Genomic DNA, 25847 nt, shown 5'->3' on the forward strand with positions numbered 1-25847 from the left:
TTACTGATAGGACTTGAAACTAATTTTTCTTTTGCATTACGGATGAAGTAACCGATATTGAACATATACCAAGTTTGAAATATTTCTGTTCTCCACCACTGGCGCCAAATTGTATCCACTGGAGCACAGTGTATTAACATACGAAAATATATTGAAACTTAAATTGGGTCCACTGGAGCACAGTGTATTAACATAGGAAAAGATATTAACATTCAGTGACTTATTTCTATGTTATATCATGTCACTGTGCTCCACTCGCTCCAAACTGGGTCCACTTGAGCACAGTGTATTAACATACGAAAAGATATTGAAATAAGTGACTTCAAATTAGGTCCACTTGGGCACAGTGTATTAACATACGAAAAGATATTAAAATTAAGTGACGTTAGCCTATTTATATTTTATATCATTGTGCTCCACGAAACGGTTTGGTATGCTGTGCGTTGTTATGCAATGGTTGTGCAGGTGTAGTGAGAAAGATGGTATTGTTAGTCATTCGCAGTCAACACGCCACACTGTTAAATTCCAGGGGCGGATTGCTATAAGCGGTCTATAACCGGTCTTAGCGCTTAGCCGGCTATAATTCGTGACGTAGCAAGTAGTCTTATATTATAGACCATTGCTATACCGCGGTCTAACCTGTAAACGGTCTTTAAAATTAAAGCCTACTCGAAGGAGTCTTAAAACAGTCTTAAACCTCTCTTTTTGTTGCTTTTACGTATTATTTATCGTCAAAGACAACCAATTGAACGAGTTTTAAGTGTTAAATCAAATAATAACAGTGATTTTATTGTTATATAGGCCTAGAATGGATTTTCTCGCGTAGAAATGTACGTACTGTTAACAAAGAATATAAATATTATCTTTGCTGTTAAGTTATGATTGTGAATTGAACAAGCGTGACGAACATTACCTTATTTGGTATTCTACGCGCAAAGTACGCCCTCAATTTGTTACTTTACGTGGTCTTATTTAAGACTGTTTTATAGCAATGGTCTATCATGAGTGGCTTTAATAAGACCGTCTATCTGATAAAGCCGGCTTTAATCGGGGAGTTAAGACCATCAGTTAAGACTGTTTTATAGCAATCCACCCCTGGTAATCAATGTTTAAAAAGGCATAAATGGCGCTCCGTAGAGAAGTAGAGTTGAATATACCTCTGCATTTTGGATAATTTTCTAAAAATATTATTTCGTTAGTTCAATAAATTTATCTTTATCTTTATCTTTATTTATTCAAGATCCAACAACAGTGTATAAATGGTAAACAATACACAAAATACACAGACAATTTAAATAAAACAGATATTTAGATGATAGAAAAATTCAAGGTACATTGTTGATTAATAGAAGATTTTTAGTAATTCCATGCTAGTTCTGCAAGGATTTTTTTTTTATATTAGGTCTATTTTTTTTTACCTAACTTACAATGATTACAATACAAATACAAGAAAACAATAATAAACAAATATAAATAAAAGAACTCTGTGTTTTCTTGTTTAATTTAATATTTAGTTATTTAAAAAGTTTGAAACCAGTTAAGAGGGTACGTAATTTTAAACAGTTTATTTATTTTGCACAATAATAATATAGAAATAAATTATATTGTACAAATATGAAAATAAAATTACATTTATTTTAAGCATGTTAAATGTACAATAAATTTGGTCAACCACTGTTTTACTTTGAGCAGGTACTAATTAATATAATTGGTTCAAATTTTGTAATGGGTGATAAATATAAATATCCTGGCAATTCTTTATAAGAAAGTTCACAAAATTAAAACTCGAGGATCGGAGAAATGAAACGTGAGACGAATCTCTAGCTTGAAATTTGCCACTGTCGAAGAAATGCCCTCGCGGCGATGTTGGATTATTGTACTGTATCCTGTTTTCATGAGAGAGAGAATGGTAAGTATGTTTTTCTATTTTCAAGTGTGTTTTATCATTATTTTTCTATAAATATTTATAAGATTAACCGTTCGAACTTGTATTAAGGAAATCATTCTTTAATACTGTTTCTTTAAAAGCAATATTAGAACGGTAAATTCTATGATTATTATTTTAAAAAGTCCGTCATCTTTTTATATCAGATTTATTCACTTTTTCAATCCAGCCGGCCACCTCTCTAGCATAGCAGAGCCTAGGTATCATGTGCGGACAGAGTGCGGTGTGGTCTCACTGCTTTCGTACCACATATCGGGGGGGAGCACTAGTTAATTTTCCTCTTGATCTAGACCTATACTAGTCTGCGTCTTCACAAATGTGTACATATGTTTTAGGTATTTTTTACCTCATACCGTTTGTTTTTGTTTATTTCTAGGCCTATAAACATTTCTCTTGTTTTTTTTTAATGTTTTGATTTTCAACAAAATGTTCTGAATGTAGGCCTAGGTTTATTTTTGTCAAGACTTTCAGATTTCACTGTTTTTTTGCTCCTTTCTTGAGAGTTTGTCAAACACATACAATGTAAAAATCACCCACCACACCTCTATTACAGTAGTATTAGCATTTACAGATGCCTCTTAGTCTTAGAAATTTTCTTCTATCAGAAAAATGTGGAATGTATTAATAATTATATTGAAAGTAAAATATGTTTTTCTAATTGAATCCAGTGTTTTATTATATTTATTTTCACCGTATGTTGTTCTTTTCCAACATGTTACTAATAAAAAGCTTCAGCTGGATTGACCACCTTCATTAAATATTGTTGAAATAACATTAAATAAAAAAATTAAAACAAATAAGACCTCATGGCCTATGTGGGCAAAGTGAAACTTATACTACTTAATTAAACGATTATATTATTATTATGTTAATTATAGAAAATCGTGTTAATAATAATCAGATTACGTTACATTACCGAAAGTGCTATTATACTCATTCACCATATAATGGAAATCTACCAGATGGAACAGTATTTTGTTTGACTTTATAACAAAAGAACAATATTTTTTTGGTTGCCAGATTAAATGAAAGTATGTCATAATATTTAAATTGCATTATAACACAAGTGAATATTAAAACAATGTGACAATGGGCCTGTTTCTGCTGCATAAAAAATAACCGGTTAAAATCGGTGTGAATAAATTAAAATCGGTGTGAATAAATTAACTCCATTTTCTTGGCAGCAGAAACAGGACAAATTTGTGGTAACCGGTTAAAAACACCAATTTAAATCGGTGTTAGAACGCCGTTTAACCGGTTATCGCTGAGCAATTCTTAGCTGCAACACGAAATAACGGTTATTTGATTGACAGTTGTGACCCCGGGTCAGATACCGTCGCATACACGATGTGTGTTTTCCTCGTGGTTTTGACAGTCGAACGAAGAAGTGAACATGTATGTGGATGAATGAAATCACAAGATATGTTATTCAGTTGTGGGGGGAGAGAAAGTACGGAGAAGGATGGCAGGCAATAGAAAAGAATCACAGATAATAAATAAGAGCATTTTTGCGAAAGTAAAAGAGGAATTTGGGGTGGAGTTCCGGGGACTACCCAACAAGCTTCTAAGCAATTTGAGGCGTTAGTACACGCTCGCGAACGAAGGAGAGGGTATGGATGGTCCTATATAAACACCAAAACGGAAACAAAAGGGACTCAGAATGTTGGAAATACCTACCAAACGAGAGTAGATAATGGTTAATTAATTATGAAAACCCAAATTTTATAGCAAAAATCATCCGAATTTATGTTATAAACGATGAATTTAGCAACAAAAACTTAATCCAAACGAGCGTATTTATGGCACGCCCTTAGTGCCTTTAATAGGAGAACAATGAACAATCTTACTTTGATCATTTTACATATAATTTTTTTAGAAAAACATCACATCGACCGCAAACAAAGGTTATAAGAGCCTTTGATAATATATTAAATATGATTTTATTAAGCATAGAAATGTGTTATTATTTATGTTAGTACATAAATATACGAAACAATGTTTAATATTGTTTCCGTTTGGTTTTTTGTAGGACTGCGCTCGCGAAAGACAACAGTCGTTCACGTGGGAAGGGCCGTGTGTCATATCGCCTTTGTTGAGGAATTAGGCTAGATAAAAATTATCCTAGGCGGTCGGGCGCTGCACGACCCTCCCCATGTTATTGAAGGCGCCATGAGAATTAATTTTATTACCGATGGTAAGTAGGCTTTACAAAAAAACAAAATTTGTAGACCTGGAGACAACATTTTATTATGTTAACATGTTTAAGATGGCAATATCACACACGTGTGTACTACCGTGTACTGATGTCGATGTAAACAAACAGCCAACTTACTACTTCCGTCTGAGTGTATTGCATTTTGGGTAATGATGACGTTTTGCTCGACGACCACCCATAGATTTAACCGGTTATTTCGGAGCACAAATTGAGCAGAAACGCGGTCTTGTTATTGTTATCTATTTTTAATCTATTTTAAAATAACCGGTTAAATTGCGTTATGCAGCAGAAACAGACCCAATGTGACAATGTGACAATGAAACATTTTCTTTTGTACTATCCAATGTCAATCTTGGAATACCAGAACAATATAGACTGATAACTAATCATATGAAACTCTAGAAAGCTTTTTGCCATTAAAAAAAATTTTATTAAAACAGATTATTCTCTACGAATGTTTGATAACATTTATTACTGTACATATTTCTTTTCCTTATATACACTTTACAGTAGTATTTCATTTCCACAAAGACATAAAAAACAACCACAGTCCGCCAATACACATATTTTATGTTTTGTTGGAAATTAAGCATAAATGAAAATTGCCAATTAATAACATTAAATGCTAAATTTGAAGTATTAATAAATTAAGATAAGAACACATCAATGTGTAAAGTTTAAAATGTAGGAATAGGACAAGCCGGTTACTTTCAAATTTAGTTCTAATAAAAGTAGAACTGGCTTGTTGTTGCAAAGATAAAGGAAATCCTAGAAGACATTATTAAGTTTACTTGACTTCTTTAGATTGATGTCAAAGGTCATCTTTGAATAAACTAATTTGTATGCTCAATTAACAAACCTTCCAAATGAGTTTATTTTGTTGTGGATTAATAAACCATCATGTATGATCTTTATATTAATTGTTTGTTTTATTTATGCACACATCCTGGTATGTTTATTCATAGAGATATTATAGTAATATCTCTATGGTTTATTCAAAGAAAAAAGCGATTAAAATAAATCTTAGAAAAAAAGTATAAAAAGAAAATTGTGATTTGAGATTAATTGTAATACTTGTTTTTATCATATCAAATCAGTGACACACACAGGTACAGACACTAATCGGCATCCTTCTCCTTGCCAATGCTCATTTCGATCGAAAAGCAAGTTGATGTTAGTTTTAGAAAATCCATAAAAGATATTTAGATTATTATTGTTATATTGTATACTTATTAAATGTGAAAAAAGATCGAATGTCATATACAGTACAGTGTTCAAAACAGTGTGTGGTAAAGCACTAAACACTTTTAATTTTCAAGATTCACATTGAACCCACTCCCCACCCTCCCAAATCCTCCTTGCTGAGTAATAGAATTTCGTCTGTGCCTATAAAATTAATTAAAAGTGATATTTTCAAGAGTAATTTATTGAAATGAAATCTATGTTAGCTTTTTAAACAGTATGTTTTATTTTATTAAAATCTCCAAAGCAGCAGCTGTAAATGAAAGTTTTAGCACTTAGACTATACTTGGCAGCCTTTTAGCAAGACTGTACTTGGCGGCCTTTCAATAATATTGATTCTGACATCAACACATTAATACACAAATTGTATTTCATAACATTGAACAATACTTCTTTCAATTGTCTATAATATATATTGTTTGAAGGTTTTCATGATGAAATCAATATGTTGAAAACCATGAGTTATAGTTCTGAAAGAACTGTTGAGTTTCTCAACATTTCAATCAATATACTTCGATCATCCTTTATTCAATTAAGCTTTATTGCAACAAAATTGCAAAGAAAAACATATATAAATATGTGTGAACTTTATTCGAACAATCATACATTTTTTTGGTATTATAATGGTAACTAAACCAGTGAATTTTGGTATTATAATGGTAACTAAACCAGTGAATTTTACCAAAAAAATTTATATTTTATAAAATATATACTGCAGTGATTATTTACAGTAATGATAATAATAAAAATTAATTGTTTATTTATATTTGACTATTATTGGAAACAGAAGTTGAATAATAAAATATTGAAAAATACAAAGTTTCATTAGAGGTTTGGAAATGGAAACAATTCACATTATGATTTAACAACCATATAAGTCATAGTCATAGTCATATATACTTTATTGTCCATTTAAAAAACAGAAATGTGATTTGAAAACTGGCAAAATACACAAATATAAAATACAATTTACAAAAACACACACAAAAAGTTAAGAGGCTAAAAATTGTTAAAATTAGATAAAAATTATTATTATTTAATTATATTATATGATTTATTATTATATTGAACTAACGATGATTTAAAGTTTATATAAAAGCATTAAAACTATAAAAATAAACAAAAGCGGTTACATTTTACCTTTGTACTCTGGAGTTATATAAGTGTATAGCATTAGGTACAAACGAGCACCTAAACCGTTTTGTTTTGGTATTAAGTGCACGTAGTCTTATGCCAGAATTCATGAGAGCAAATTGTTTGTGAAGAGGATGTGTTTCATCATCAATGATACTTTTTACTTTTTTTAACACATTTTCTTTATACAAGGATTCAACATCAATAAAACTGTATTTAAATAAAAATTTAAAAAACAGTAGGCCTATATGTATAAAATATTTACAATTCAAAGAAATGCCTTCAATATATCGATGAAAAATATGACAGAGAAGGAATTTGTTATTGTGATATTGCGAAAATAATAAAGAGTAGATAAAAATTAATCCTTTAAATCAACATATTCTATAAATAAATATTTCAATTTAAACGTAGATTAAATTTAGAATCAACTATACATTATGTCTTTGTGGTTTTCTTTTTTCCAAGACTTTACACTTTTTTTAATCAACAAGAACTCCACATGTAATTAACATTTTTATCTACTATATTTGATCATTTTGAAGAGTATGATGCTTTTGAGTCAATCTGTTTTTGTTTGTAAATATTGTATTATGAATATGAAAAAGATGAGTCATGCTCATTAGATTTTAGTGTGGGTTCCAAATGGAGTTTTGACTTAATACTGTAATAATATTAGTTAAAAAAGATGATTATTTTGGCACATGTGGCGTTTCATATGTACTGTACACTATGTATTTTCAGAAAAAATTTGAAATGTGGACTAACATAAAAAAGACAATAAATGCAGACTTTATATTTGTTGTGAAACAGTGAGTTGTCTTTGTTTCCCTTTATTCAATGAATCTTAATCAACGGATCTTGCATTTATAAATTCAATTTTGAAATGTATTAATACATATTCAAGTTAGTACAGTAGGTAAGATGAATTTGATCTTCATGATACAATTAAGAATTGCAAAAAAGTCAGGCAGGACATAAAATCCACATAATTAGTTTTAAAAAATGCAAAAAAAACAATACATACAGAGTTGACTATATCTTAATTATTAACATAAAAATCATAGTAAACATGATTGTTAAATTGCTAGATCTTTTTTTTCCATAACTACCTAAAATGTTATTCATTATTGTATAGTCTGCAAATAGACCCTTAAATTGGTATATAGTTAAGACATGGTGTCACCATGACATGGTGTCACCATATATGCAATTAACTAATAGTAATACCAGTGACTTTTTGAGCTATATTTGATGAGAAAATGACACGCCTACATAGTTTGAGTTACCACCACCAGTAGAAGCAGTTGAACAACCAGATGCATCATAATACATTGAATATTCAACCACACACATGGAATAGAAACATATGTGAAAACAGACAGACATACTCAGACAGACAGACAGACAGACAGACAGACATACTCAGCGTGTAAATTATAATAAGTCACAAAATCAAACCGTAATATATTAGAGTACATGAATAAGAGAAAGTTAATAGCAAACATTTTAAGCGTTACGTGATATTGTCAGCCTTTGGCACACAATGCAGTATTTGCTACTATCACAACAATGAGAGAAGGTCTATACAGTAGGTATTAAAGAATTAAAGAACATATGTATAAACAATGTCATTTATTATAATCTACGTTTAATTACTTGAAATGCTCATGCTGATGCACTACAACACATGTTACTGTTTGTTTTGTTTTGTTTTTTTTTTTTTTTGTCTTTTTACTCTCTAAATTTAATCAGCTGATATAGAACTTAAATATACACGGAAGGTAAAGGAATCATTTTAATTAATTGCTGGTACATTTTGCCAGAGTGACTTTATAGTCTGTCTGCATTTGCCTTGGATCAAACTTCCAGGAAATGGTTAAATACTTTCTTCCTTTAATAAACAATGGATTGTTTATGATGACTGCATTGAATGCCTTGCATTAAGTATGAACTGAGCTCTGGTAGGTTAACATAACACACAGGTCTCTGGAGGTGGCCACTGGTAAGAATATTATAGTGTTACTTAGCATTCATGCAATTACTGCTGTAAGTAATAGTATGTTGCTTTATGTGCCTCTCTAAATTGAGTGAAGGGAGTGAGTGGAAACAGTTTGTAAATCACAACTAAATTGAGTGAAGGGAGTGAGTGGAAACAGTTTGTAAATCACAACTAAATTGAGTGAAGGGAGTGAGTGGAAACAGTTTGTAAATCACAACTAAATTGAGTGAAGGGAGTGAGTGGAAACAGTTTGTAAATCACAACTAAATTGAGTGAAGGGAGTGAGTGGAAACAGTTTGTAAATCACAACTAAATTGAGTGAAGGGAGTGAGTGGAAACAGTTTGTAAATCACAACTAAATTGAGTGAAGGGAGTGAGTGGAAACAGTTTGTAAATCACAACTAAATTGAGTGAAAGGAGTGAGTGGAAACAGTTTGTAAATCACAACTAAATTGAGTGAAGGGAGTGAGTGGAAACAGTTTGTAAATCACAACTAAATTGAGTGAAGGGAGTGAGTGGAAACAGTTTGTAAATCACAACTAAATTGAGTGAAGGGAGTGAGTGGAAACAGTTTGTAAATCACAACGAAATTTTGATATTGATCATTTTTAGGAACACAATTTCAGATTATAGGCCTACACAGTAAGTATAGTTTAAAGAGGTCATAGACCTGAAGAAATGCATACAGAATTTAAAAACATTCATTAGTCTGTACATGAGTGTACTGCTAAGTAGTAGCTACAATTTTTATTTATTTATTTATTAAAGATCCAACAGTCAAAAACCAATACAGGATAGCCATACAGTAATAATAATATAAAATGTGGTTTACATAAAAATATATCCAACATACTGCAAGATCCAAGGCACTGGGCCTAAAATTCAAAATCCTGGATCCGCCAATGTACAGTAAGAAAACAAACATATTATTATGTATTAAGGAATGGCATAAAAAATAAAGCGTCGTTATAGTTAAAAGTTGGTAGTTCAGGTCTCCAGACATTTTCGTCATAGTGGATGTGGGCGTCTACCTCCACCAAGCACGAGTACTTTATGACGTCAAGTTAAAATATAAAAAAATCTCATATCAATTGATTAGATTAACATATCCAGTAAATTGTATTCACATTTCCCACAATGTCATTATGTAATTAGGTTATATGCATTATCATGCATATAACCTCTTGATTCTGTCAAAATCTTTATTTATTTATTTATTTATTCTTTCCTTAGCACTATTTTGTCCGTGAATTATCTTGATATCAGTTTCATCTATTTAAGTCAATTTTTCAGAGTATATTCCTTATGGCCAGGAATCGATGTGGTTATATTTTCACGATGCGTAATCAAAAATTACGCGGTCTACGCGCGATTTTACGAAATCACGTTTGTAATCATATCTTCACAAGCATGAATCACAATTAAACAAAATTTGGTACTCATAAATTTCAGGTCATATTTCATCATATGGCAATACAATTACGTGCGTAGCGCATATAACGCTTGCGTACGCGCGCTTAAAATGTTCAAAATTGTCAAAATTTATTTTCGATGAAATTAGAGTACGTTTCAGGCAATTTTAAGCGTTTAAAAAATTGCCATGAGTGCGCAGATTTTTGCACGCGCACTGCGCGTTATACGTTAATGCGCACTCTTTTTGTCCGATTTCGGTTGTACAACCTTTCTTTAATAATATCATCATATTTTATTCACTTTTCAACGCGTAATTGCCTTATACGAGCACGTCAAAAGTGACAGGCTACGCACGTGTAAGTTAACAAAATGGTGAAAATATGCTAAATTTTAAAATTAATATAGATCGTCAGAATGCTCGGGAACACATATTTTTTATTTAATTTTCTTGAAGTGTATGTATCTTATGTATGATTTATTATTAAACTAAGGGAACAAAAGTTGATTAAGCCATAATTAATTGCATATTAAATTTAAAAAAATTCATTTCGACAATCAAACAAATTATGACATTTTCTTAGGCCAAAATAACAAACTTAACATTAACTTTCTTCCTTCAAAAGTTCATATATTAAAGTTAAAAGTATATAGTTTGACAGTGTATCATTTTTGTACATTTTTAGAGATGTCATCATAGTAAAAAATTATAATTCATTGCGGTATGTAATAATCTATCTGCACCAAAGTGGTTACTGCATAGTAAATACACGGAGGAATTTTTCTACAATTTTTAGTCAGTTGTGTATGGCTCGGTGGTGTGTGCTCGTGTCTATGGCACTCAAGGTACCGAGATCGAGTCTCACCTTGGCAAACGAAATAAATTTTTTTTTTATTATCCGTATTGTTTGTTCAAATTTATTTCTTAGTGTATATATTATACACATGATTTATAATGAAATCTAGATAAAAAATAACTTATGTCTTTATTATTATGTAACAGCAAATGTGGTTTATGACATCTTTGATCGGATTGTGATACCGGCTATTGTATTCGCGTTAGCAAGGTCCTATCATATATTATATATTATTTAAAGAATCTGAGAAAATCAATGAATCAAAATATCTTTTAAAAATAAATTATCTTTATTTTAATTATCAATGCATATAACCTATAATTCGTCATAGTGACGAATTAAATCTAGTTTAATATTAGTTGGGCTATAGTATTACACAATGCATTACCATGATTAAATAGGTATTTTGTTGTTATTAGTACGATACAGTCACATAATCAATATATCTTTAATCATCTTGATGAAAAGTTTAGAACTGATAATATCAATCATGGAAGATAATATTAATATCAAAGTTAAATGAATCTACCTATTTTACACACTAACTTTATTATCTTCATTCAGATATGATAATACTTCATTTATTTTTAACATATTAATTAGTTTCCTTGGAGGAATGATTATAATAATCATTATGAGTAGTTGGTACTACTAGTATGTAAGTTTTTATAATAATCATTATGAGTAGTTGGTACTACTAGTATGTAAGTTTTTATAATAATCATTATGAGTAGTTGGTACTACTAGTATGTAAGTTTTTATAATAATCATTATGAGTAGTTGGTACTACTAGTAGGTAAGTTTTTATAATAATCATTATGAGTAGTTGGTACTACTAGTAGGTAAGTTTTTATAATAGTCATTATGAGTAGTTGGTACTACTAGTATGTAAGTTTTTATAATAATCATTATGAGTAGTTGGTACTACTAGTATGTAAGTTTTTATAATAATCATTATGAGTAGTTGGTACTACTAGTAGGTAAGTTTTTATAATAATCATTATGAGTAGTTGGTACTACTAGTAGGTAAGTTTTTATAATAGTCATTATGAGTAGTTGGTACTACTAGTATGTAAGTTTTTATAATAATCATTATGAGTAGTTGGTACTACTAGTAGGTAAGTTTTTATAATAATCATTATGAGTAGTTGGTACTACTAGTATGTAAGTTTTTATAATAATCATTATGAGTAGTTGGTACTACTAGTAGGTAAGTTTTTATAATAATCATTATGAGTAGTTGGTACTACTAGTATGTAAGTTTTTATAATAATCATTATGAGTAGTTTGTACTACTAGTATGTAAGTTTTTATAATAATCATTATGAGTAGTTGGTACTACTAGTATGTAATGTAAGTTTTTATAATAATCATTATGAGTAGTTGGTACTACTAGTAGGTAAGTTTTTATAATAATCATTATGAGTAGTTGGTACTACTAGTATGTAAGTTTTTAATGCAAAAAAATAAATAAAACTTTATTAATAGAGAGGATATATTCTATTGGTAGTAGAATTCATTGAATTCCATCATCTACAATTGACCGAGCATTTTGATTTTTTACTGTATTTTATCACTTCTTGGTATTAATTGTGGTGTATTTTTTCATATTTAGGAAGAATTAATTTGATTATACATGTTACCATAAACATCCCAAAAAAATAAATGCTTCCGCCGAATAAAGGCTCTCTAAAAATAATGTTATTTGAATAAATACAATAACTAAATGAATTGCGTTTGATCAGCCTTAACATGGTTGCTGCATGAGTCTTATCCAAATTAATGTTCTCTTTCTTTCTCATAAAAATTAATGATCATTCAATTTATTTTATATTCACATGATCAGAATATTGTAATACCTTCTGGCTACAAATCAAATATTTACCATCAAGAAAGCATTAAAATCTCTATTTTGTTGGTAAGAATAGCTTGGTAATTATGATGTGTTCAGAGATAGAAACATTGATAATCAATAGTTCAAACAGCTTGAGGCAAAACTGTATTATTTCAAATTCTTATACCGGTAACTGACTTCATTGTGCCAATAATACAGTTTAATAATTTAGCCATTATAAAAATAAGTACTAATGCTTATTATTTGATCATTAATTTCATTTTTTCATTCAATACAGTTTCTTTTTTTTAGGATGATTAAATGTCAGATGATTAAAGACAAGGATGGATTGCAATAAATATATTAGTTTTTGTTGATGCAAAATGGAATTATAAATTTATTACAACTCAATTGAGATGAGGCTGCCATCAAGAAGATCAAAATGGTACTTTTGCCTGGTAAAAAAAAACCTTTATTTTGTTTCTTAAATCACAAGCATTATTTGATTTAAAACAAAAATATTTTTTTTTTACAAAATCTAAATTCGTTAATTTTACAATTTTAGTAACTGTATCCAACATGAAAGTTGCTAAACCAAACAATTTGTACTGTAAATACCTACAGCAGTAATATTTCATCATTAATTTTAAAAGCATGAATTCTTTCCTGTTTTTAGCATTTCACAAATATAAAACATTACAGAAACATATTTTTAAAAATGAATCAAACCACGAGCCTGTATACTTCCTTCATATCAATCACATCCTTTTGTACCACCACACCTTGGCTTGGCTTCTATGCATGGTTGGTATTCAGGATAAGGTGTGTTTGTGTGTACATTTGTGGTGGTAATCATAATGTTAACAACATTTACCTTTTTGGAAAAAATACCCTAAAATTAATGTTTAGTAATTTCATTAATTTTAGGTTTTCTCCAAAAAAGGTAATGTTTTTTAATTGTAATTTCATTGATGTAATGAAATAAAAATATTATTAAAATGAAGTGTCTTCCCCCTCTTTCTCCAGTAGCAGTATATATTGTCTACAATTTAGCTTTTTTTAGTTCAAACCTGAACCTTGTTGCTATTGATCTCTCATCTTCAATGCTTACTTACACTATCACCAAGTTTCTATTGAATTGAAGTATGGTGCGCCGTCTGGTAATAATGTATTTAAATGTATCTACCTAGTGGTTTACTAGAGGATTGGGCAAAGAGTCAAGTTTATACAGTAGTCTGTTAAAATTGAACTCTGCTATTATATTAGTCTATAATTTTTGGAATAAGTTCCTCAGTAAAATCAAACTTGGTACTAAATCGTTTTCTAAAAAAAACCCCTAATTTTGTTAATATTGATTGATCGATAGGTGTTTGGTTTTTATTTCAGTTATCTGCAAAGTTGACTTTAGCTTACACAGTAGATTACCATCATACAAACATTATGAAACAATGTGTGTATGTACTGTAGATCTTAAATTGAATAATTTTAGATGTTAACAATTGCAACAGTACTACTGTATGTTTTAAACCGTTTTTTTTTGTTTTTATATTTCAGAATCGAAAAAATTTAATTTTAGGTATATTTTGGTATTCAGTAATTGCCTCGTCATTGTTTCTCTATTACACTCATGAAAGTCACCAAAAGGATTCACGTTTTAGACGATTTTACCAATCATTATTTGTAGAAGATACAATACGATGTACTTCTGCAAGCCTTGCTTCAACAACGCGCATTACAACGCAGGGAACAGCTGCATACAACTTAACTGTTTTACGAAAATATTGGAAATTGTTCCAACTAAGAAATAATTTTAGTGAAATTAAATATACTATACCAGAAAAGTATAATAATGCAAGGACAAGACAGTTTAGTGTTCCAAAAAAAATAAGTTCTACAAATGTTCCTGTAACAACGAAAATAAATGTAACTGAAAAACCAGTTCCGGTTACCCAAGCTCCTGTTGTTAAAGGTTATTGGGGACTTCTTGATAATAAGGTAAGGAATACTTTAAAGAGTCTATAAATGCATTTGGCATGATCTGTAAATACAAGAAAGTAGGTTAAATAAAGAATCTTTTTAGGATAATATAATGATGATGATGATAATACAGTAACTCATTCTATATAGCGCATATAAGCAAGCGCTCGATGTACTCTACATAAATTAAAATAGACAAGAAGTTATCAATAATTTAAATTAATGAAAAACTTGATTCATGATAGCTTGGTAGAATACTGCATGGTACCTGACTGGTTGTAAACCAATCTTATTATTTTAGAAGAAGTTTTCTCAAAGCTGTAATGAAAAACAAACAAATGATATAATTGAATGCCTATTTTTAATATTGTTTCAACAGAATCTAAGAATTTTTTTTTCAATTTTGATATTTAAAGAAATCTGGTTTAACATTCTTGGATTATCAATACAAGTCAACTGCTTAAAATTTTATCAAGCTAAATATTTCATTCTCAAATCCAAACAGCTGATATTGTAGTTATAGTAGTAGATTTACTAATCTTAGTTTATCCTTGATCAAAATGAATTCAATATTGGAATTGAAATACAGGTCTTTTTTTAGTACATCTACAGTAGTATCAAAAATACTTCTACTGTGTATTGTTTATAAATTATAATAAAAATTTATAAATTTTAATATGATTAAGTAATAATAATAATTTATTTTGTTTATTCACGGATGTACTTCATTCACACATGGGATTTTTTGTTTGTTTATTATTTTTTATCATAAATATACATTTTTACAGATAACTTACTGTAGGTTTGTTGAACTCATTTTAATAAATTTGGATCTAAATTACTCTTAGTATAGCTTAGGTTATATGCAACGTTTTGCGCTACAGTATTCAGTATTTTAAAACAATGCTATGATAACCCCGCAGTTATTTACATAAAAAATACATTAAAAAAATGCAAATTAATTAATAAATAAGATTAAACATTGTACAGTAGGCCTAGTAACAGTATTTGTTCTTTATCAATATTTTGTCACTGAAAACTCAAGGCATTAGTTTTAATTGCATTTCCTAGAACAGCGTACTGTACTACTGTATGCCAAGGTTCTTAGACAAACAATACCCTTTTTTAACTCATCATTTTAATTATTGCAATTTGCTTTGATTTTTTTTTCTCTCTGTATTAAAATTGTATGAATGAGTATAGTTTCAGAAGGCATGGGTGTATAAATTAGGGGTGGTGGGATTATACTTGGATATCATTAAAATGGCATTTAATTACCAAAGTCTTTCGTCCAAATTTAATAACCTAAATTGAGATTACAGTAATTGGGCATGGGAGTATAGTTGAGGCTAGGATTATACTTTGAGCATCATATACAGAAATAAAGATGATGAAACTATTACAATTTATTTTCCCCTCAGAAACTACAGCTTCACTGTTCACAATGTGCTGTTGTAGCCAGCTCAGGTCATCTTCTCAACTCCACCGCTGGTCAAGAAATTGACAAATATGAATGCGTTATTCGTATGAATTCTGCACCAATCAAAGGCTACGAAAAATTTGTTGGGACAAAGACAACAGTTCGGGTCATGGGTCATGTAAACATGCTATGGCTGAACCAATCAGAGGATTTGCAGAAAGAGACGTTAGCGAACACTTCCACTATGCCAGAGAAGATGATTGTACCATGGCTATATAATATACAAATTAATAGAAAAACAGACAAATATTTTAATCTTGCCAAAAACTTTTCCTTAAAATATGGCTATAAGGAAATGTATTTGTTGGACAGTGAAAAAATGAAATATGCAGAAACTACATTCCACAAAGAAACTGGTTTAACAAGGTATGTTATTAAAATATTTTATTGTTATTAAGGCATGGCTGCAAAATGGCCAACTTTGCATCTCTGTGTTGGGTCTACTTCATGCCTAGCTTACCTGGATAAACCGACATAGACCTTTTCACGTCTCCTCGGATAAGGACTATAAACAGGAGGTCCAGTGTACACAGTTATAACCTGTGTGCACCCAGTTCATCATTCAAGAAGTGTAGAGTGAATTTGTTCATAAAATAGCCCCTGTATCAGGACAGTGCTTAATATACTATTGGTGGTAATCCTTGGCCACATGTGCCTAAAGACATAAAATAAAAAAAAACATGAGTATTAATAGGTTATTTTTTTGCAGCAGCAAAGATTTGTTAGTCTGGAGTTCGCAGGATAACCTGTACCACAAAGGTCAAGGAAAATAATCTGTGTTATAATAAAGGATGTTAAGCTGAGCAGCCACAGCTGCTACAAAACATAATGTGAAAACCTGAACATTTTGAAAAGTACACAAAAGGCTATTAGGGATGTGGCTTGTGTTAATGGGTACAATTAATGCATCCCTTTCAGCCATGGCTAAAACTTAAAAGTACATTGGCAAAGAATCGGCGAATGTCTAGTGAAAATATAAACTATTAATACCAGCAGTAGTCACAATCATATGACACCATGCTTTTCTAACAATTATGCTACTACTACTAATAACAAAAATACAACAATTTGATAATAAACAAAACGTAGAAAGTAGGTGAGGTGAGCTGCTAAACACTAAACATTATAGTCTTAATATGAACTAAAATCTAAATAAATATTTAATTATGCAAAATTAAACAGAAGAATCAATTTAAATACTGTACAAAGTTTGCTGAATATATTATTTAATAATAATGAATACAAATCTATTTATACAATTAATTTACAAATTACTGAACTTATCAGTAAATGTTACAATGCAGTATGACTAAACATGAAAGAGTAGAAATATATAGTACTGTACATTTCACAATGTTGTATAATGCATTTTGTTTCCGTTCTTCCATCTGATTTTGTCATCATTTCCCACCAGTTTAAATGTCAAAAGGTCAAGCCGGAAATGTGCCATGTTTCTTCAATGTACATTGCATCCCATTGTGAATAAAAAAAATGTTTTTAAATTCCAAATAAACATTGATGCATGATGATTTGAAACTGCAGACGATTTCTGTAAAATAAATTAAATTATATGTTTACTTGTAGCTAAGGATACCAGTGATAAAATCTGAATATTGAATATTGTGATTAAAATTTTATGAAATTATGCATTTACTTGCAGTATTTATCAGTTACTATGATAATATTGATGTTCACAACAATGTCTGGAGTATTTGTTGCTGATAACAGTCAATTCAAGTATTTTGTAAGACTTTGTATAATCAATGATAATCATTCTTGATATACAAAAACATAGCAGCCATTGACAGAATTACAAATACAATTTGGCGGTGTTCGGACGTAAAATCAGTTACATCTGTAACTTTACATGTGTAATCAATGATCGTTCAGACGATGAACAATTTACACGTGTAAAGGTCATATTTCATGCATCTCTTTACACTATTAAGGTCAAATTGCTCCTTATCTTGCGGTTAATCAGCTTGCGGTTTAAGGTGTAATTGAAAAATCCACCTCATGAGGTGGATTTTTGAAACAGCAAGTTTATCTCAAAATTTACACCACACGCGACCGTTACACGTGTAAATTTGTTCCGTCCGAACAGGCTCCAAGTTTATCTCAAAATTTACTTCACACGCGACCATTACACGTGTAAATTTTTTCCGTCCGAACGGGCTCTTTGTTTTGATACAAAAAAATACAGCCATTCACAGAATTACAATTTAATACAAAAAAATTAACATTAAATAAAAATTAGATATAGAATGGATTTAACTCTTAAAATAACAATCAGGAAAAAAGCAGCATATTTTAAAAATGTGTCAAACAAATTGGGTCTACTCTCTGATTTGTACAATTTTAATACATTTACTACTATTTTAGTGTAATTTTTTACCAGATTTCTTCACTTAATTTGTTTTTAAGGCGAGAAGCTCGAACTTGGTTAACAACGGGTTGGATGACAATGTTGTTTTCAATAGATGTTTGTGATAAAATTGATGTCTTTGGACTTGTTCAAGAAAATCACTGCCTGTAAGTATCATATTTGTTATCATTGTATACAATTACTGAACGACCCATATTAGCTGCTGTAGAACACTCTTGAAAACTCACACCAGAAGGCAATGATAAAGAAATGACAACCACACCAGCATAAATCGTCTCGTTTTATAGACACCCCGAAAATAAAAGGTTTCTGACATTTTCAGGACCCAACACAGTGTCCTCTTAATTGGGGTTGAACGTAGTGGGTTAAAACATAGTCTTGTTTGTTTCACAGGAAAGTGTCGCCTTATAAACGAGCGTGTCACCAAAATAGGAGTTGGCCTTATTGTCAAAACATATTTCCCCTTATTCTTTTCCCAGGAAATCTCTCCTTAGTAGTGTTGTCCCAAAGGAGGTGCTCTAATTGTTTTCATATTTTATGAACGATGCACCCACTCCCAAATTTTAGGTAATTTTAAATTGAAGAGAAAAAAAGGATAGAAATTCGAAAAAAAACTGAATTTCTGGAAAACCAGACATGTTAAATTGTTAGCCCACGGACAATGTTCAGTATTGGTAGAGTGGACTATATTAACCTAATTATACTGATGATTTACCCATTACAACAGCACCCACTCCAAATTTTAGGTAATTTCACATTGAAGAGAAAAAGAGGATAGGAATTAAAAAACCAGACATGTTAGCCCACGGACGGACGATGTTCAATATTGGGAGAGTGAACTGGACTATATTTAACCATAATGATTTACCCATTAAAATACACCCACTGCCAAGTTTTAGGTAATTTATTATAATTTGACAAGAACAGTATGACGTGCATAGACAATGATTGTCAAAAGCACACTTAGTAATTAACATGACGTTATTAATGGTTACTTGAACGTGAAAATTAATAATTCAGGTTTTCTCTATAATTGATTTGCGACAGTACTACTAGTATTGGTTTTTACTAAATTATGATACTTTCAAAAGCTTAAAAATCAATATTGAAATTTGAGTTAGAGTGAAGTAAATTGAAAACTGCACAATTTGTGTGGTTCATTCTTATGTTCAACTTCTGTTGCACTTTATTCTTTGTCTTTTACAATCAATAAAGTCATTTATTCATTTTTTAACAATTCTAAAATAATTTCCATAAATTTTGTAAATAAATTACAGTAAACAATTAACTGTGAAATATGAATTTAAAATATTTTAAAAATAGAAGATTAAATTTAATAGAAGAAGCAAAAAAAAAAACGGGAAAAAAAAAATCAATGTGATGAGTAAATTGATACAAACAACACAGCAGTAAATGAAGATGGAAAAATAAAATACACAAATTATTTAAAATAACAAAACACAGTCTATAGCATTAATTGTTAAAAACAGCATGTTGAAATACCAAACAAAAAATTGTATTCAGAATCTTGAATTAATTATTAGTATCTTACAAAGATATTGCCGCATTGGTATAAAAGAGAAGCATGCATTGAATACAAAAGAAACACTGATAAATAAAACTTTTATTATCTTGGGTTCTATTAATATAAACTTGATAGAATATGATAATTAAAAAATGATGACAAGCAATCGTGATTCTTATACTATTCTAACTTAATTTATTCATCTTGAGGAATGAATTTGATTACTGTTACACAATAGTCGTCCTTTTCTCACAGGCATGCTGGTATAGATACCTGCTGCATTGTTATTGCTTTCTACCAGTACCTATTCAATATGACTATTGATTTTGCCGGGAATATAAGCAGTACTTGCGACTTTCAGAGACAAGGGTTGAAGTACTCTCTATCCGGCCAATAATTAGTGTCTTTTATTTAGTGCCCGTAATCGTTATTGTAAAAAAACAGACCTGGCTCCCACCTAAATTTTGAAAATTAAACTGCAAAAGATATGACAAAAATAAGCTTTTAATGTTAACTAACTAGATTCATCAATCAAGGTACCATTAAAATATTCAGGTGTTTGTCAAGCACTGTACTTATGTCCGTCTTGTTTTCGTTAGAAACTTTGTTGATATACAAGATATTAAATTTAGATATTAATATTCTAATAGTCATAATGTGCATATCTGTTAACAGTTAGCATATTGAAATAAAAAGTACATTTTATTAAAGTTGTGAGGTCAACTTTATTCTCATCATAGTACTATAATTTCCAAGCAGAATTAGGTCTGTCCTCTTTCTGACCCTGCTGAAGGAATGACCTAATTTTTACTGACAAGTGCACTTTTTGGGTTCCTATACTGTGTGCACCCTAGTGTGTCTAATGTTCTAGATTTGATGCAGTCTATTCTGTAAATTTACATGTATTTGATTCATTATTTATTAACCATTTGGCAAATAATTGAACAAAATTTGCAAAGCTGTGGATTGTATAACAGAGTATTGATTTCAATTGAGAATGAAATATAAAGTAATCAAAAGGCTAAATCAAAATGCTGAGAGGTAAATATCAAGATAAAACATTCCTTCAGCTATTATTGACTGTACAACTGTATATTACACTCTGTAGACATACACCTACTGTATGTATGTGTAGAAAATATTTATAAAAATGTAGGCCGGTTTGTTTGATGTTAGCCTACACTGACGATAATCATGTAGTGTTCATAAAACTGTACCTCCTTGGAATAATTGTTTAAATTAGAAAATGTTTTAATATTAAATTACTTTTTTATTCATTCATTTTTCTTCACCATGAAGAAATTTCTCCATGGTATAATAAGTTTGTAATCTTGAACAAATTGTAAATTTTAACAAAAAATGGTTTACTGTGTATACAGTATGGTAATGGTAGGTAATATATTATCAGCTTATCTTGGCAGTGTGAAGTGTCTCTCATGCCTTTTAAATTAATAATAATTATTATAAAGCAATCATAGCAATGAGATTAATGGTAATAGAATACCAACAGACTTAATTGGGTTGCCAATTGGGTTGCCAATTTGCTGAGTACTAGTGTACAGACTTTACTGTATGTATAAAAAAGTAAATGAATTGTTTGGAATCTCCCATTTTTTTTCAGGGAGGTATGTTATTCATCATGAATTACCTTGACCCCTGAACTCCAATTCCTTAATTATTATGAGAATTTTACAGCTGTATAGTTAATTATTTCCTTATTACTTTGCTGTAAGGTCATTTGGTTTTCATGTTTTATGTAGTTGGACAAAGTATAATGACCTAACTAAATATAGTACCCATGTCTGCTGCTGCTGTTGCTGTTACCAATGAGTTATTAATATCTCCTTGCAGATGATGCTACTAACCCTTATCTACCCTTTAACTAGTACAATTTACCAGAGAGACCAATTTCCTTTCTTCCAGTTCCGTTTGTGCTACAAGTGTCATTTTCTGGTAAAGTTTCAGAACAGATAAAGGAAATAAAGTTACACATGGCAGTACAAAAAAGACATTATTTTGTCCCATGGGCTTAAAACATAAACACACGCATAAATACACATTAATTAACTATCTAAAATCATTATACTCAGCTTTTACTTTAATTAACTGTAGTTAAATTAAAACAAAAAGAAAATGCAAAAGAATTAATGTGTACTTTTTGTACTATTTTAATTTATAGGCCTATATATATTATTATAATAATCGTTTTTGATCTTTAAAAAAAAACCTTCAAACAATGATTTTTGTTTTACTTAATTCATTTCAAACCCTACTGTGATGTTTTTGAAGTTCAATTTTGTTTAAATATTTCGATTATTTTTCCTCTTTTATTTTTTTCAGATTACATCCAAATGATAGCACACCTTACCACTATTATGAACCAGATGATAAAACAGAATGTAGTTATTACAAAGTTAGTGAGGAACGCTTGACCTCAGGTCATAAGTTCATAACAGAGAAGGCGATCTTTGCACGATGGGCTCATAGACATAACATCACGTTTCTTTATCCCTCCTGGAACAATTCTCATTCTTCTAATTCAACAAATAAACTTGAGACTCCATTCCTAAAATTGTATCGTGAAGCTAAAGCTAACGGTTCTTTACCAGAAATTCCTAGAAAGACTATCATACAGAAAAAGATAATTGAAGGCCCTCCAGATGAGAACGGAGTTAGAAGGCCAATCGTTAAAAGAATAATTAAGAAGATCATTGTAAGAAGGAAGGTACCAGTTGTAAAACCTAAGAAATAAGTACTTGGTTGAAAAGTACTTTAAACCAAATATCTTTTGTAATTTGCTACTTGCAATTTCTTTCAACAGCTTTAATTTATATGTTCAAACAAATTCCAAACAAAATAAAGCCCTCAGTCAGAAGGGGTTAGCAAGATTTACCGTACTTCCTGATGTAAGTATAGGTAAAACAGTAAACATTGTTAAATCTGATTATTATCATAACTGATGCTATCAATATGTTGGTTGGTTGGAGTTTTGTGAAATTTGGATGTTTAGTCATTTTACAAATTCCATTGTGAAGTTAGTAAGATGGCACAATGACATTTGCCAAGCAATCTATAATGGATGAGAACAGAACAAATAAAGTAAACTTGGACACTAGGCCTTCACCCTGCTGCAGTGGGTTGAAAATGGCCAGCAATGATGATGATGACCATTTTAAAAAGTGAAGGGTTTTATTATTTTTATATATATCACAATGAGTGCCAGTACATGAACTTGGAATGTTGACAACATTACCAACATTGAGTAGGGTAGAATGTGTTAGTGGTTTGATTATGCTGCAGTTTAGATGAAAATGGAATCAACTTTGCATTCCAGGTGGGTGGGAACATGTCATGGGTCGGGAGAATTTCATTCATAGGAAACATGTCATTGGTAGAGAAATGTGTCATGGAAGGGAACATGTCATGTGTGGGGAAGATGTCATGGAAGGGAAGATGTCATGGGGGGAGAAGATGTCATGGAAGGGAAGATGTCATGGAAGGGAAGATGTCATGGGGGGAGAACATGTTCATGTGTGGGAGAACATGTTCATGTGTGGGAACATGTTCATGTGTGGGAACATGTTCTTGTGTGGGAACATGTTCATGTGTGGGAACATGTCATGGGAGAGAAACATGTTCATGTGTGGGGAACATGTCATTGATAGGGAACATGTAATGTGCGGGAAAATGTAATCCTGCAGGATTATGTGAGGCTGAGTGAAAGCTGCGTCCATAAAGAATTTGCAATTTTGTTGTGACATTGTTTTATTAAACATGTTAACAGTAGTTTCTATGGCAATCATTTCTTCAACCTCCTTTTGGTGCTATTTTAATGTATCCCCAAATGTGCCATGGACTGTATTTTAGTATTAAGATATTTATCTTAATTTTAATAACCTATTATTAAGAGTGTATTATGTAAATAATTAAGATGCATGTTTTTATACTTACAATCATATTTTAAGATTTTATCTTTTAAATGATCGTGTTTATTCTAGATTTTATGTCAAGTTTTGTTAATTTGTGTATAATTTATTTCTTTAGATAAGAATTAAGTAATAGTTTAAGTTTGTAGTATACAACACGCTTTTATTTTGGTGCTAATCTGATAGTTTTAAATACCACAACGATAGGTATATTGGTTATAATGATTAAAAACGAATAAATTCACGAAAGCCATTAAATGTATGTAAATTAATTTTATGTTTGTTACTGAGTAAGAATCAAAACTATTGTTAATGTATTTATTAAATACTTTTAGTGTATTTTATTTTAATCTATCTAGAGCGGCTTTGGCCATTTAAAAAATAACAACGGTTTAGTTTCTTTCAATATGTCAATACAACTCTCATTCTATTTGGTTCCTCAAAGCCTATTCTGAATAGTAGTACAGTAGTAAACTGTATATTTTGCACAGGATTATAAAATAATAATATACTTGTCGTATACTATGATTAAAATTTGAATATGCAAAAAAACATAGGAAACCATTTTCAAAGTTGAAGGTTTTAGAATGCTTTAGCCGACACTGTTCAAAGCACAGACAACATGTTATACCCTGCTATTATGATGTGATTTCAGCATGTTTATTGTTTTCAGGGTTGCAAGTAATTTCCTGAGGGGTGACTCGCCGTAAATTTGTATTTTTCTAAATTTATATGGTATGATGAGATAAAGGATTAAAAACTCATGTGATTGAATTAAGTGTCATGTTTTGATATTTCTTTGACCCTTGGCCAGTGCTAAAATGGATCTTAAGTTGATGCTTAATTAGTTGTGATTTCCATGCATTACAAAGACTGTATCAATATGCTGTAACTAAACCATAGACGAATAAGTTAGGATCTCCATACTTAAACTAATAATCACTTAATAACCAAAGGTTCAAAATGTTATAGAATTATGTTTTTTAACTAATTTATTGATGATTATTTTTGACATAAAATACAATGTAGTATTTTAAGATGATGTTGCATGTTAATTTGTAGTGTTATTTTGATTATTTGTGCATTTATATAAACAATGTTTCTTGTTTACATTACCGTATAACAACAGACCAAACTTTGCCAATACCGAGTATATTATTACGAATAAAATCATATTTTACTCACACTAAAATGCTTTTTTCTCTTTTGAGTTTATGATTTCTTCAGAAAGCCTTACCACTTTATTAATTTATTATTTTATTTGTTATTTTATTTTGTGATTTATATTATTACACCATACACTTATTCATCCACAATAATTTATTTACAACAGCATAATTATTACTAAACATTATTCATTGTTTTCACGCTGCTGCTCTAGCCCGCTACGTCCCATTAGGACTACTCAATCAGAAGCTAAAGCAAGCAGCAGTTATAGTTCTAAGGACAGACAGTTTTGTGAAAATGGAAACTCCACTATGATTTATTGATTCACAGTAGACCCAAAAAACGTCTGGGAAAGAGTCTATTAGGACATGTCATGCTAAAATTACAAATCCCAAAGCATTTCTGGTATATTCACTGTCAGATATTCATTGAATTATTATCGAAACAGTCCATTAAAGTTTGTGTTTGTAATAGGATACTTCACAATTGAAATATCTAGGGTGATGAAGTGACCCCCAGATTTGACCTTAGCAATAAAATTAACTAAAGTGACAGAAATTGAGTATTCACTTCTGTAACAAAAATATAATATTTATTCACATATAAAAAAAGAAAAGAAACCCAAAAACCATTGTCTGACAGACAATTTAAGTATTTGTTGCTTTAAATTACATTTTTTTCAGGTAAAATAACTATTATGTGACAATAAAATGACACATTAAAAAACGTTTGAAATAAAAAATATTT

At 30.2% G+C, this 25847-nt stretch overlaps 1 protein-coding gene across 2 annotated transcripts; it reads left to right on the forward strand.

Annotated features, from left to right (window-relative positions):
* Positions 1-1827: 1827 nt before the first annotated feature.
* Positions 1828-25777, forward strand: LOC140051828 (alpha-N-acetyl-neuraminyl-2,3-beta-galactosyl-1,3-N-acetyl-galactosaminide alpha-2,6-sialyltransferase-like). Of its 2 annotated transcripts, none has more exons than XM_072097149.1 (6): positions 1828-1909; positions 12952-13097; positions 14194-14634; positions 16038-16462; positions 18521-18628; positions 22348-25777. In XM_072097149.1, exons 2-6 carry the CDS (start codon positions 13056-13058, stop codon positions 22757-22759), a joined length of 1428 nt encoding a protein of 475 aa, XP_071953250.1. In that variant the 5' UTR covers positions 1828-1909; positions 12952-13055; the 3' UTR covers positions 22760-25777. The 2 variants fall into 2 exon arrangements, with proteins under 2 accessions (XP_071953250.1, XP_071953251.1); XM_072097150.1 differs by lacking the exon at positions 1828-1909 and adding an exon at positions 8275-8541.
* Positions 25778-25847: the final 70 nt, after the last annotated feature.

This window comes from Antedon mediterranea, chromosome 6 (genome assembly GCF_964355755.1).
Source record: "Antedon mediterranea chromosome 6, ecAntMedi1.1, whole genome shotgun sequence".
Lineage (NCBI taxonomy): Eukaryota > Metazoa > Echinodermata > Crinoidea > Comatulida > Antedonidae > Antedon > Antedon mediterranea.

Bases quoted from the DNA above. Each gene is read 5' to 3' on its own strand.
- LOC140051828 (XM_072097149.1), top strand. From the start codon at position 13,056: ATGAGGCTGCCATCAAGAAGATCAAAATGGTACTTTTGCCTG. The intron at 13,098-14,193 runs GTAAAAAAAAAC...TTTATATTTCAG, and splicing joins CAAAATGGTACTTTTGCCTG to AATCGAAAAAATTTAATTTT. The intron at 18,629-22,347 runs GTAAGTATCATA...TATTTTTTTCAG, and splicing joins GTTCAAGAAAATCACTGCCT to ATTACATCCAAATGATAGCA.